This window comes from Elephantulus edwardii, unplaced genomic scaffold, assembly GCF_000299155.1.
Source record: "Elephantulus edwardii isolate Elephantulus edwardi_28Jun2011 unplaced genomic scaffold, EleEdw1.0 scaffold00102, whole genome shotgun sequence".
NCBI lineage: Eukaryota > Metazoa > Chordata > Mammalia > Macroscelidea > Macroscelididae > Elephantulus > Elephantulus edwardii.
In genome coordinates, this window is record NW_006399852.1 from 8700806 (window position 1) to 8715416 (window position 14611).

The following is a 14611-nucleotide window of genomic DNA, read 5'->3' on the forward strand; positions in this document are numbered from 1 at the left end:
TCAAATCCACCAGATGCTCTGCTGAAGAAGGAGGAACAATCGCCTCCTGTACCAGTCAGATCCAATTTGATGGTACACACATAAAATAAATAAATAAATAAAAACTTTTTTTAAAAAATGATACAATCACAAAAAAAAAAAGTTGAAGGTTTGAATCCACCCAGGAGTGCCTCAAAAGAAAGGTTTGCTGAACCACCGTGTAAGGGTCCTTCACAAGTCACCCCTGCTCTACTCTGGCAAGCTTAACATTGCCATAAATCTGAGCTGGCTCAATGGCAAATGGCTTTCTGTTTTATTTCATTTGACATTCAGAGGCACGCGTGGAATATCACACGAAAGCTGGGACCTTTACCCGCTCCCCAGAGCTGGCGTATCTAAACCCAGAGGCAAAGCGTGCAAAAGCAAAAGTCCTCCAGGGTCGGGTCTAGAGATCGTGTTCCTCATGTCATTATCTCGTGAGGAAGTAGAGATATTTAAAAGCCCTTCCCACTGACTCATATTTGAAACGCTACAATGAGTTTATAGGATATTAAACCTTTAAAGTGTACAAGAACGTTTAAGAAAATAATAAGAAAGCAAACCCCAATTCTTCCACACAAAGCTTAAAGGAGAAGAGATCAAGCCAGAGCCGTGGAAGTCACTTGAGTATCCTCTCTCCAAGGGTGAAAATAAATTTTAACAAATATTTACAACTGCTCAGACGGTCTTGTATGTTCCCTTGTTCCCGGGACATTATCATATCAGTAAAAGTGAGCTGTGTACTCTGCCCATATGATCAAGGCACAGGGCCACTTCCTCAGAACCATTCTCAGTAGTTCACCTTTGCCATAGCGGCCTTTGAACATTTACAGTCAGAGCGGAAGATCATCAGAGTCACGATAATAAAGAAAGCTTTCTTACGAGTGGACCAGTTCCATGTAATGAGGTGACAGAGTTGGGAAGGTTTTCTCAGTCATTGCAAGACCAGGCAGCTCTCCTGTGTTGAATGTTGAATTTCCAGCAGCATGACTACCCATCACCACCAATCCCCAGGGTTTGTGGAAAAACACCAACCTGCTCAAAGGCCTCCCTTCAAAGCCCAGGTACATCTCAGCCAAGTAGCCAAGTAAAGCTTCAGGAGAGAAGGGAGATCTTTTTCACAACCCTGTGAGCTCTTCAGAAAAAAAATCAAACACACCAAAACACTCTTCTAAATACTCCTTTAAATAATGGAAAATAAAAAAGTAGACCAATGGTTTCCTCACTACACCTGAACCCATTGCCTTTCCTAAAGAAAGATCTCCGAAAAATACACAAATAAGGTCATCTTCCTCACAACTGTCATAAAACTAAATTGTGTTGGGTAAAGTTTGCTGTAATCCAAATACAGCGTATTTCTAGGAGGCTGTTATAAACGTACCCAGGTATAATATTTCCTAGGAAGTCATTTGCTTTATTTGTATTTGACCGGTCTCCCTTGCCCGCCCTCCCCACCCACCTCCACCTGCTCTTTCAGTGCCACAGATACCTATCTGGGCAGCAGACCAGGCTTTGAGCTGCGCCAAATCTCAGTACATCTGAAATCCACTACCTTTCTTCACCAGCCAGTTAAAAGCCTTGAAGCAATCGTCAGGGGAACAGAGAAAAGGGATTTCACGTCAGGAACAGGCTATCAATCTTTCTGCCTTCCACTGAGAGAAAGGCCTGTCCTCTGATACTTTCTCCTTCACTAAGTGAATGGAGAAAGGGAGCCCAGCTGAACATGAGGAAGGGTGTCAGAGACATGGGAGCCGTCGGCAGCCTCCTGCACGAGGCCCTCCTCACACAGGACTGTGGTGCTAACCAGAAGCCTAGAGCTTTATCTCACCGCCCAGGGTCCCAACCTGGTCACCGCAAAGAAAGAGAGCAACACGTAATACATAATTAATGCCGTGCAAAACATGTACAAGACAGAGGTGCCACCAAACGACTGGAAGGTGATCTGGTCGCTACGCTTTCACTACCGCCATCCAATCAATGTCAACTCATAGCAGCTCTAGAGACCAGAGGAGAACTCTTCGTGGTGTTTCCAAGACTAATCTTCCCTGCAACAGACCACCAGCTCTTTCCTCCAGCTGAGCAACTGGTGGGTTTGAACCAATGACCTGCCAGGTAACAGCTGGGGGATTAACACTGAGTTACATGTTAGTCATTATACAGAGGTTAGTGAAATGCAGGGTTTCTGGAAACTGGCTCCGCTGAGTTCTAATCCATGCTCTAGCATTTTCTAGCTCTGTAGATTTTTTATTGAACAACCATGTATCACTTACTAGGAGCTGAGCATTGGGCTTGAAAAGATCCCTATTTTGGAGTTAAATTCTAGAGGATATGTTTATTTAAAAAACCAGAATATCAGAAAGTAATCAGGACAATACAGGAAATTATACCTCTTAAACCACAGGTTTCTTTACATACACACACACACACACACACACACACTCAAAGGAGGTGACATTTAAAACTAGGTCTCAATGACAAGGAGGAGACAGCCAGGCAAAGACAGACAGAGGACGGATGTGCAAAAGTCGTGAGGTCAGCATAACTGCCTTCTGCAGCCAATTACTTCTGCGTGCCTAGATTCATCATCTCTCAAGAAGTGGTCAGGAGCACTAAACTCTTAGCACCATACACTGCATGCACACAGGACATGTTCAGTAAATTGTAGGTGCTAGAACTGGACCACCACCACCACTGCCATCCAGCAAGGAGTGCAAGCAGAGGCTGGTGACCATGAGGAAAGCATGGCTAAGCGAAACTCACAAGGTGAGCTCTCAGGATGAAACAAGAGCTATGAGGAAAGAATAAAATATGAAAGTGTTGCAATCATGCTTCCTTAAAGGATATGTTGGTGTTGACTGCTGTCAAGTTGAGCACGACTCATCGCAACCCTATGAACAAAAGGCCTGAAGACTTTCTGTAATTATCATTTTCATAAGAGTTTTCAGAGGCATCTCACTAATACAACAAGGTGGGGCTTATCTGACTAATTCACTCAAGGAGTCTCTTCCTCTCTGAAAGCCTGTTTCTAATCTCCAAGTTGTCAAAACTCCATGTGCACCTAGTTATCACACATGAATCTAGAGGATTCTTTAAAGGCCTCTGAGCTAAAACTAGGAGCCGCAGTGGTACAGCAGTTAGGTGCACGGCTGCTAAACAAAAGGTTGGCAATTCAAACCCACCATCTCTTTGTTGTTGTTGTTGTTGTTGTTGTTAGGTGCCATCAAGTCAAGCACAACTCAGGGAGAGCCTATAAACAAAAGATCTGAATCCTGTTCTGTCCTGCACCATCCTCACGCTTCCTGACACACAAGAGCCCGTTGCAGAAGTCATATCAGCCCACCTGGTTGAGGGTCTTCCTCTCCTTTGCTGACTCTCCACTCTTCCCAACATCATGTCCCTCGCCCAGGAACAGCACCTCCTAGCAACATGTCCAAAGTATGTGAGAAGAAGCCCCATCATTCTTGTCTCTAAAGAGCATCCCAGCTGCACTCTATCCAAGATACATCTGTTCATTCTCTTGGCTGTCCATGGGATGTTCAGTGCTCTTCTCCAACACCACAGCTCAAAGGGGTCAATTTTTTTTTCTTATTCATTATCCTTATTGTTGTCCAGGTCTCGAATGCATAGCTAGTAAGGCATTGGCAAAAAAATAAGGTCCCAGGAATGGATGGGATACCAGCTGACTTGTTTCACTTAACAGATGCAGCCTTGGGTGCACTCATCAGTTTACGCCAGGAAATTTGGAGGACAGCTGTCTGCCCAATGGATTGGAAGAGGTCCATATTTGTTCCTATTCCCAAGAAAAATGATCCAACTGAATGTGAAAACTATCAATATCACTGCTATCACATGCAAGCAAAATATTGCTGAAAATTATTCAAAATCAGCTAGAAGAGTACATAGATAGGGAGCTGTCAGAAGTTCAAGCAGGATTTAAACAAGGCCATGGCACTAGGGATCTCATTGTGGATGCCAGATGGATCCTGTCTGAAAGTAAGGAACACCAGAAGAATGTCTATTTGTGCTTTATTGACTATGCAAAGGCATTTGACTGTGTGAATCATGACAAGGTGTGGCTGACATTGAGAAGAATGGGCCTCTCAGAGCACTTGATTGTGCTCATGCGGAACCTATACCTGGACCAGGAGGCTGGTGTACAAATGGAGCAGGGGAGCACTCACTGGTTTGGAATTGGGGAGGGAGTGTGTCAAGGTTGTATTCTCTCTCCATACCTATTCAATCTGCATGCTGAGAAAATTATCCAAAAAGCTGAACTGTGTGAGATGGAGTGTGGCATCAGAAATGGAGGGAGACTCATTAGTAACCTGCATTATGCAAATGACACAGCCTTGCTTGCTGAAAGTGAGGAGGGCTTGAAGTACTTGTTGCAGAAGATCAAGGAATGCAACCTTCGATATGGATTTATCTCAATGTCAGGAAAACTAAGATTCTAACAACTGGACCAATAGGCAACGTCATGATGGATGGAGAGGAGACTGAAACGGTGAACAGCTTCATCTTGCTTGGATCCACAATTAACACCCTTGGTACCAGCAATCAGGAAATAAGGAGACATGCTGCACTACGAAAATCTGCAGTTAGAGACCTTCTCAAAGTATTGAGAAGTAGTGATGTCAGTTTGAGGACTAAGATGCATCCAATTCGTGCCAGTCTTTCCAATTACTAGATCACTGTCTATATGACAGGAGGAAAATGTGGCAATCTGCTTCTGAAAAATGAAAGCTTTGGCAACCCAAAGGAGCAATTAGGCTCTCTTCACGGGGTCACTTGGAGTTGGCAGTGGCTCAATGGCAGTGGGTTTTGTGAGTTTGGGCAAAAACTGGCCACAGCAGCACTGAGAACAGCAGAAAATGATGACTTATTCCATCTGAATAGCTTTAAATTGCACTACTGAATGAAATAGTATTAAGAGTGTTGTTTAATTTACACGCATTCCAACTCATTTTCGTATTTCATGCTTAAAATGCTCCAACATCTCACATACTCCATTGGCAAATACATTTCACTTTTTAAAACTGCATTGGCTTAGCCGACTCTTCCAAAGAATTCACTCATTTTTTTTAAAATTGTTTTTTGTGTGTACCGTCAAATCAGATCGGATGGGTACAGGAGGAGATTGTTCCTTTGCCTCCAGCAGAGAATCTGGTGGATTCAAACCGTGCACCCCTGGAACTGCCGTGCAGCTTCTTGCCACCAGGCCACCAAAGCTCGCCAGAATTTACTCATTTCTTAAGCTTCCTGTAGTCTACTAATCCAGGCTGCCAGTGATACAGCCACTGGTGACTTCGAACTGCATGTCTTCAAGTTGGAATATTCTAGGGGGTTGTTCACAATGAAAGTGCATGGCTATAAACCCAATGGCTAGAGGCTGAGCCCACCTGGAGGCATCTTAGAAGAAGGATGGTGTGGTGTCCTTCAAAAAAAACCAGCGCATAAAATCCTACGGAACACAGTTTTCCTGACACCAACACATATGGGGTCACAGTGACTTAGACTCAGTCACAACCAGAGAGCCCAGAGGCCTAATGGCAAAGAGCTGTGTTGCCAGCTGCTCTGTGGGAGAAAGACGGGCAGTTTCCTCCTGTGTGATTTGCTGCCTCTAAAAATCTGCTGGAGGATTAGCTATGGGACTGTTCTGACTCAATGGGACAAAACAACAACAGCCACAAGTGGTTTAAATTAGGAAAGAAGGGTACTTTAATACAACACCAAACTCTTAAGCATTCAAGTTGCCCTACTTTCAAATCTTTTACTAAAACTCACCAAAATGCAAGGTCAATGTAGTATGGCCATAAAGAAATGTGGCACTTATATTCTTGAAACTGTAAAGTTCTCAGGAGGAGCAAACAGCCGCTCAACTCCTAGCTGCAAGGCTGGAGGTTCTAATCCACCCAGAGGGGACTCAAAGGATAAACTTGGGGACCTTCGTCTGAAAGGTTGTTGTTGTTGTTATGTGCCATCGAGTCGCTTGCGACTCATAGCGACCCTATGTACAACAGCCCTAAACTCTGCTCTGTCCTGTGCCAATCGCACTGTCTCTGACACTCCCATCCCAATTATCCCAGTCACTGAATCAATCCACCTCATAGAGGTCCTTCCTCTCCTGCGCTGTCCCTCCACCCTCCCAAGCATGATGTCCTTCTCCAAGGACCTGTCTCTCCTCACAACATGTCCAAAGTATGTTAGACGGAGCCTCAGAATCCTTGCCTTCAAGGAGCCACCCGGTTTAACCCTTTGCAGGACAAATCTGTTTGTTTTCCTAGCAGCCCATGGTATTCTCAATACTCTTCTCCAGCACCACAGCTCAAAGGCATCAATTCTCCTTCTATCCTCCTTGGTCATTGTCCAACTCTCTGATGCATAACAAGTGATTGCAAAGACCGTGGCCTGTATCAGACGCACCTTAGTCTCCAGAGAGACACCACTGCTCTTCAGTACTTTGGAGAGGTCCCTAACAGCACACTTTCTCATGGCAATGCGCCTTTTAATTTCCTGGCTGCCAGGTGCTAAGACTGTTGACTGTGGAGCCAAGCAAACTAAAGCTGTGTACAATCTCAATCTCTTCCCCATCCATCCTGATGCTGCCAATTGGTCCAGTGGTGAGAATCTTTGTCTTCGTGACATTGAGCCTCAATCCATATTGTAGGCTGCAGTCCTTGACACTCTGCAGCAGGCGCTTCAGGTCATCACTGAAAACCCAAGGGGACCCAGTGCCACTTACACACGTGTAAGTCACTATGAATCAGAATCAACCCAAGAACAACAGTAATATCTCACTACTCACCCTCTGAACTCCATGTTTATTTAAATAGTAAATAAACCTTAAAAAAAAACACCAAACACAGACAGCATGCAAGTTAATACTAAAAATGGGAAATACAAGTAATCCTAGTAATTTAACATAAAATCTACAAATACCTTCATGACAACAGACTTTCAATTAGTCCACATTCAGGGATTAGAGGGAAGGAGTTAAATCTTCACAAACCAAGAAATTAAAATTATCTATTACATTTCTTTCCACCTTATTTTCTCACCATCTCTTCACATGTACAAATAAAACATCTTTTCCAAAAAGAAGACAAAACCTAGAGAGGCAGATTAGAATTAAACTTCCTCTTTGGGAAAATATTCACTTTTTTAAAAAAAAAAGAAAGAGAACAAATTCAGTAGATACATGTCCCGGGAGAATCTTTAAAAGTATGTATCATAAGTAGTAGAGCCCTTCATCTTAACCTAGACTAAAAAAAAAATCTCTTTTCTATCTATAAATTTAACCTGTTCCATGAGACATCACAACTGTAATTAAAAGAAATAAAAAGTGTCCTGGAGGACTAACAGGCCCATTCAAATCCAAATTTATCTACTGGCTTTTGTAACATAATCCAACCAAAAGAATGCTGATTCACAATTCAGATATGCAACAGCTAATTTTTCAGTGTGTTTTGAAGTAGATGCCACATATACAAAAAGTAATAGTCACAGCCTTGGCATGATAATATTCTAAGCAACTTGAGAGCCCTTTAAAATGGACAACTAGGTAATACAAGTTCACTAAAGAACTTGAGAAATTACATAACAGCAAAATAATAAAAACTATTAACTCTAACATAACTAACATGCAGAGGTGACTACTGTTAACATTTCAGGATGTACACTGTTAACTGGTTTTTTCCTTGTTTTACAAAAAAGTTGTTCACATGAACGAGTTAATAATGCACATCAACAGATTAAGAACGTATCATATTGTTGTATGCTGTCAAGTCCGAATTGGCTCACAGCTGACCCTCTAGTGGGTTTTCAGCAGCAGTAAATAGCACATGGGGGGAGAGACTGCCAGCCATCTCTCACAGAGCAGCTGATGGATTCAAACCACATGCCTTGGGGATTGCAGTCCAGCTTTTTACCACTAAGCCACCAGAGTTCCCTCTGTATAAAGGTAACAGAATCTACTTGGTAAAAATATGATTTAGTTTTCTTTTACATACTTGTTTAGATACAAGAATGACTATTATACATACTAATACATGCTATTATATATATTATAGATATAGATATATAGATAGAGATAGAGAGATATATATACACACATCCTTCTTATATGTCTTTGCTTATTCTCCAGGGGGAAAAAATGGATAAAAACAGGCTCTCAAGGCCAGTTTAAACACACATGTTTAAAATATGTTTTGTCAAACTATCCCCAAGCAGTGTATGAAAACTGTCACTCTTTTAAAATAATAATTTTAAGCTTACTGTTTTGAAATATATGTCCTAAAGTTAGTATTTTTAAAGTTATTTAATTACTCCTAAGGACATAAAGTACATAAATACAAATACCAATGGTCTAATAATAATGGAAACTAAAAAAATGTTTTAAGAATACATCTTTTCACAATTCATAGATGATAGCAAGCAGAGATGACATAAATTATCTGTGTTCCCTTTTACTGTTACATTTATGTATTTCTGGATATGCATTCTGAACTCTTAAGAGGATATTAATAATCGTTTTTATCTACACAGTATTCTATACTAGCAAGTTATTTAAAAAGCAAAGCAATTTTAGAAGAATAAAGAACATCCTCGCACCATGTCTTAAAACAGGATATTAAGCTGTACCCCCAACAGACCCCTCAACTTACACAATAATCACCATATAGTACAGCCAAGTCTATAATAACTAATGTCCTTACCAACTAGCTAGTATCATAGGGGGAAATGTATCTCTTAAGATAGTTTCTTTCAATTCCTATTTCTATAGTTTGAAATAATTAAAAAAAAAATACACTCCTAATTTAAGATAAGGAAGCTATGGTAGCCTAGCGGTAAAATGCTATGCTGTCATTCCAAAGGCATGTAGTTTGAATCCACCAGCTGCTCCGTGGGAGGATGGGCAATGTCCTCCTATGCCTTTCACTGCCTCTGAAAACCCTCTGGAGGGTCCTCTCTGGGCGGGTCCTGACTTGACTCAAGGGTACACAACAAAAACAATGTAAGACAAAGTTGACCTACATGACCACAACAAAAAAGTCTTGGGTTCCTTTCTGGTTTTCAAAGCGGCCCTGGATGTAATTGTATATTTCAAAGCAACTCTCTCAAAGTTAATGAAGTATAGTGTTCATTCTCAAAGCAGGGCTCTGGGTGATTTCCAAAGCTCAGAAGTGTTCAGCCTGTTCCATCAGCTCCCCACTAAGCCTGCAAACTTGGTCAGAGGCACAGGCTCTTCAGACGAAGGAGAACTTCCCAGCAAGTCCACCAGGACCTGAAGCCATCATTCAGGGAAGCATCAGGTTCAACAGCCTGTGTGTACTCCTGGCTTTGTCTCAGAATCATATCTGAAGCTTGTTTCGTAAAAATACAGAAATTCTCATTCAATAGATCTGAAGTGGAGACAAGGTAACTCTGTAATTTTATAAAACTCCCCAACTGGTGCATGTGTGCAGCCAGAGTCAAATAGCAATCAGCTATTTTAAAAAGTTGGAGGCAGTGGCGGTCTACGCAGGTCTGATTAAGAGGGTCATGTGAAAATCATGAATCTCTTTTCATCGAGTTTATTAGATTACCTAGGTGAAAACCATGACTTTAAGGGCACATAAAGAATTTCAAAAAGGAAGTCAAAGGTTGAGCGAAGACATCAGATAATAAAGTAAAAAACTAAGAAGATCTATCCTGCCAGAAACTATGGTACTTCTTAATGTAATCATAGACTTCCTTCAATTTCAGGAGATGAGGGGGAGAAAATCATTTAGGTTACATGTTAGGCTGGGAAAGGTAAGGTTGGTGGTTTGAATCCACCAGCTACACCATAGATGACAGTGAGGCTATCTGCTCCCAGTAAGGTAATTGAGGGTTATAGTAAATCAGAACTGACTGAACAACAGCGGGCTTGATTTTCTTCAAAATGAATTGCAACTGGGTCACCGTTTCACTGGGCAATGGCCGTCAACACAAGAAGAGACAAAATCAGGGTAAGGAAAAAAAAAATCAGGGTAAGGAACAGACAGGACACGTAGAGACACTACATTTTACAACAGAATCATCATTCGTCAAGAGTTAAGCTTCCCAATAAAGGAGCCCAGGTGGTATAGCACTGCTAACAAAAACAAAACAAAACTGCTGAACAAAAGGTCAGAAGTTCAAATCCCACAGCTGCTCAGAGAGGGAAAGACGCGCAGTCTCCGTCCACGAAGATTTCAGCCTTGGAAGCTGAGCAGTCAGACTTGGAGTTGACTGGACAGCAGCGGGTGTAAGCGTCTCAGAAGTAGGCTGCTTCACAGAAAAGATGCAAAAAACCAAGCCGAGCAAGGCTGTATCTTCTAAACAGTCTGCAAATAACAATGCACAAATTTCTTAAGTTTCCATTACCTACCAGATCTGCACTTAATGATGTCACTAAACTCATTCTGTCCATCCTCGGGCTGGGCCTCGTGTTCTCCGTACTTGGCCATCTTTGGTCAGCTTCAGTGTAATCCAAAGGCTTTATCAGGTCTTCTTTTTAAGACTTTCTATTTTCTACAATGGTCCAACTTGACATCAATACCTAAAAAGAAAAGGGAAAATATTAAGCTCATACACACTGTTCCTGTTGCTGTTAGGCCCTCTGTGGCTCACAGCAACCCCACGAACAAGAGAGCTGACCTTCTCCTGTCCTGTGCCATCACAATGATCTCTAGCTAGCAGCCATTAAATCAGGCACTTCCACTGAACACACACCCCTCTCCGCCACTCCCCAATTCAGGGCAATTCGCGCACAACAGAACGGGACACGCCTGGTCTTACACCAGCCCCTCTGTCCGCTGTGAACAGATCTATAGTGATCTGCAGGGTTTTCTTGAGCTGATTTTCAGAAGTCAATCTTCAGGCCTTTCCTCCTAGTCTGTCTTAGGCCAGAAGCTCTCCTGAAACCTGGTCAGCATCACAGCAGCTTACAAACCTCCAGTGACTGACATGTGGTCACTCCGCATGAGATGCACAGGCGTGAAATCAAACTTGATTCTCCTACGTGGAAGATGCAAATTCAATCACTCAATTAACATGGCTCTCTTGAACTCATATCAATACATACATCCATACACATAACCGTATAATAGAGTAACAAAAAGTATTTACTGAATGCCTGATGGCCTTCTGGTATGAAGCTGTGCTGCACTCCCAAAGGCAGGCAGTTCAAATCCACTAGCTTCTCCATGGGAGAAGGATAGGCAATCACCTCCCATGTGATTAACTGTCTCTGAAAACCTGCTTGAGGGTCAGCTATGAGTCAGCTCTGACTTGAAGGCACAAACAACCCTGTGTAAATAAAAAAATGTCTCCACAGACATGGCCAGACACCCCCTAGGGAGGCAAAAGCATCCCAGGCTGACGTGGATTACTGTAAGAGGGAGCTCTGGTGGTCTAGTGGCAGGAAGCTACACTGCAATCCCCAAGGCATGCAGTTAAGAGTCCACCAGGCGCTCTGTGGGAGAAGGATGGGTAATCTCTTCCAGTGCGATCAAGTGCCTCTTAAAACCTGCCACAGAGTTGGTTATGTGTTGGCTCTGACTCAATGACACACAACAATAACCTTGTATAAAGAGAACACAGGGCATGCAGCCTGCGACTTGAACTGCTAACACAAAAGTGGTACCTCTCTGATGGTTCAATTGTACCAATGACTCCAAGGAAGAAGGAAAGATAACCTCCTTTGTGATTTATGGCCTCCAAAAACCCCGTGAAGGCTCCACTACGAGTCAATTCCGACTTGAAACAATCTTTTGTCATCCTGTGTAAAAGGAACTCAGGTGGTTGAGCCTCTGGTGTATTTCACTTCTAACCAAAAAGGCTGAAGGACTCAAAGCAGCTGGGATCCACCAGTCAATATGAAAAAGAAAGCTGGGCAGTCTCCCACATTAAGATTTAGAGCCTTACAGCACAAGATAAACAATCCAATCACAAAATAGGCACAGGATATGAACAGACACTTCACCAAAGACATTCAGATGGCAAATAAGCACATGAAGAAATGTTCAAAATCTCTAGCTCTAACAGAGATGCGAATCAAAACAACTATGAGATATCATGTCACCCCTATAACAGTAGCAAAATTCAACAGAGCAAGAAACAACAAATGTTGGCGAGACTGTGGAGAAACTATTGGTGGGAGTGCAAAATGGTGCAACCACTATGGAAGGCAGTATGGTGCACTCTCAAAAACTTGGAAATAGAAATACCATTTGACCCAGCGATTCCACTACTGGGAATTTACCCTAAAGAAACCAGAAGTGTCACCTGAGATATATGCACACCCATGTTTACTGCTGCTTCACAATAGCAAAGAGATGGAAACAACCCACGTGCCCATCAACAAATGAATGGATAGAGAAGCTGTGGTATAGTCACACAATGGAATACTATGCAGCATTGAAAAACAAGGAGCTCATGAAATACTGTACAAAATCGGTGATCCTGGAGGACATTATGCTGACTGAAACAGCTCAGTCACAAAAGGACAAATACTGTATAACGCCACTATTATAAAACAGAACTGATATAGGGGTTGGGAAAAAACTAAGAAAAGAGGGGATACATAATGTACACCTCACTGAAACAGATAAGGGAAAGAACTGCTTAAAAGGAATATATGGTTAGGTATTATTTGCATGACAATAGTCCAGAATAAGAGCTACACAGCAAAGTGGACTAGGAAGGGGGTAACTATACAACAAAGAAAGAATTTTTTTTTTCTCAAAGAGAAGAGTGAACTGGAAGGGGGGTGGCAAAGAGGAAAATGTGCAATAATGAATAAGTGGAAATCTATGTTCTCTATAAACTTTCATGAAAATCTCAACGAAAAGAAAAGATCTACAGTCTTAGCAACCCCACCAAGGGTAACAAGTGTGTCACAATTAGGCTGATGGCAGTGGGTTCAGGCTTTGAGAGAATCAAACAGAATACGGCTAGGAATGAGAAACACAGGCCCTTCCTGCAAAGAGCTGCCAGTGACCAAGCCAACAACAGAAGAAATTATTTCATCACAAAACCTCCGTGCTACATTTATATAAGACAAAGAGTTGGAAGATGAGCAGAGGAATCTGGCCTACCCAGCAAACCAGAGAAAGCTTTCTAGAAAATGAAATATTTGAGCCAAGACTTCAAGGATGAAAAGGAATCAATCCACTAAAAAAAGGGCAATGAAAAAGATAAGGGCTTCCAACGAGGAAGATTCAAGGAGCACCGGAGGAGTTGGGCAAAGGTTTAGATGACAAAACCAAGAAAAGTAAATTCAGAAACAGACAGGGCCAGGGCCAAGGTCTTGGGGGCATGCCACAGCTTGTGATCTTGATCTTAAGAGCAGTGGGGATCCAACAGATCCTTCTAAACAGGGGTGTGATCAAATTTGCCTTTTAAAAATTATCTTTGCTTCGACGTGTACCAGAGCAATAGCTATGGAATCAATTAAAATTACGGCAGAACACAGCAAAGTGTTCACTGAAGAACCTAGGGCATAGGTGTGTGAGTTGTTTTTATGTTGTTGCTCTGAGCCATCAAGTCTTCTGCAATTCATAGTGACCCTATGTACAACAGCCTTAAACCCTGCTCTATCCTGTGCCAATCTTACTACCTCTGACACACCAACCCGCATTACCCCAGTTGCTGAAATCAATCCATGTCATCAAGGGGACTGAACAGAATTCTTCCAACTCTTGGGTACATTTACATCTTGTCATAATAATACATTCCAGGTAGGTAAGCTAACCTTAACCTTGACAGGAGCCAGGATAGTCCTAGATCCAAAATGTGAATCTACATAGTTAAGATGTTGTATCAACTGACAGATTTTACTCTAAAAGATACATCTATGAATTCTGCAGAGTGTAAATACCACTCAAATAAAATAAGTTTGATCCTTAGTTAAATGCCTCTTAAGAATCTGAAGAGTTAAGATACAAACCTATCTTTATTACCGGATGCCAGTGGCTGGGGCACTGCATTACCCAAACTGTTCCTGGAATATACCACCCTCCCCCCACCAGCAACCAACACAGAACCAGATTTGACTTTAGACTCTGCAACTTGACTCTATTCTATCAACAGTCCTTTAAGAATACTTCAACTGCCAATTACATCAATTAATCATGCAGTCATTTATACAGATTAATCAAATATTCATCTGTGGATAAAACCAAAAACATAAACCCCACTGCCTTCAAGGACAGTCAATTCGAACTCAAAGCAACCCTATCGAGGACAAGGAGACCACCGTGAGCTTTATAGAATCCAACTTCCACATCTTTCCCCCATGAAACTAAAGGGTTCAAACCACCAACTTCTCAGTTAGTAACTGAGTGCTTAACATGGCACCAGCAGAGCTCTAGAATCTTTGGAAAATGGATATTAATTCATACACTACAGCAGAAATCAAAACTAAAGTTTACTACTTGAAAATTAAAAGATATATTGCAATGGGAAAGTTGTCTGTTAGGGACCTCTCCAAAGTTCTGAAGAGCAATGGTGTCTCTCTGGAGACTAAGGTGCATCTGATACAGGCCATGGTCTTTGCTATCACTTGTTACGCATCAGAGAGTTGGACAAT

At 42.0% G+C, this 14611-nt stretch overlaps 1 protein-coding gene across 1 annotated transcript in view; it reads right to left on the reverse strand.

The window, feature by feature from the left end:
• The window catches only part of UTRN (utrophin), a 704039-nt gene extending 693460 nt beyond the window's left edge, over window positions 1–10579 (reverse strand). Inside the window, exon 1 of the mRNA XM_006891679.1 lies at window positions 10409–10579. Within this exon, the coding sequence (XP_006891741.1) occupies window positions 10409–10487 (79 nt within the window). The 5' untranslated portion in view covers window positions 10488–10579. The remainder of the gene's footprint in view (window positions 1–10408) is intronic.
• Window positions 10580–14611: the final 4032 nt, after the last annotated feature.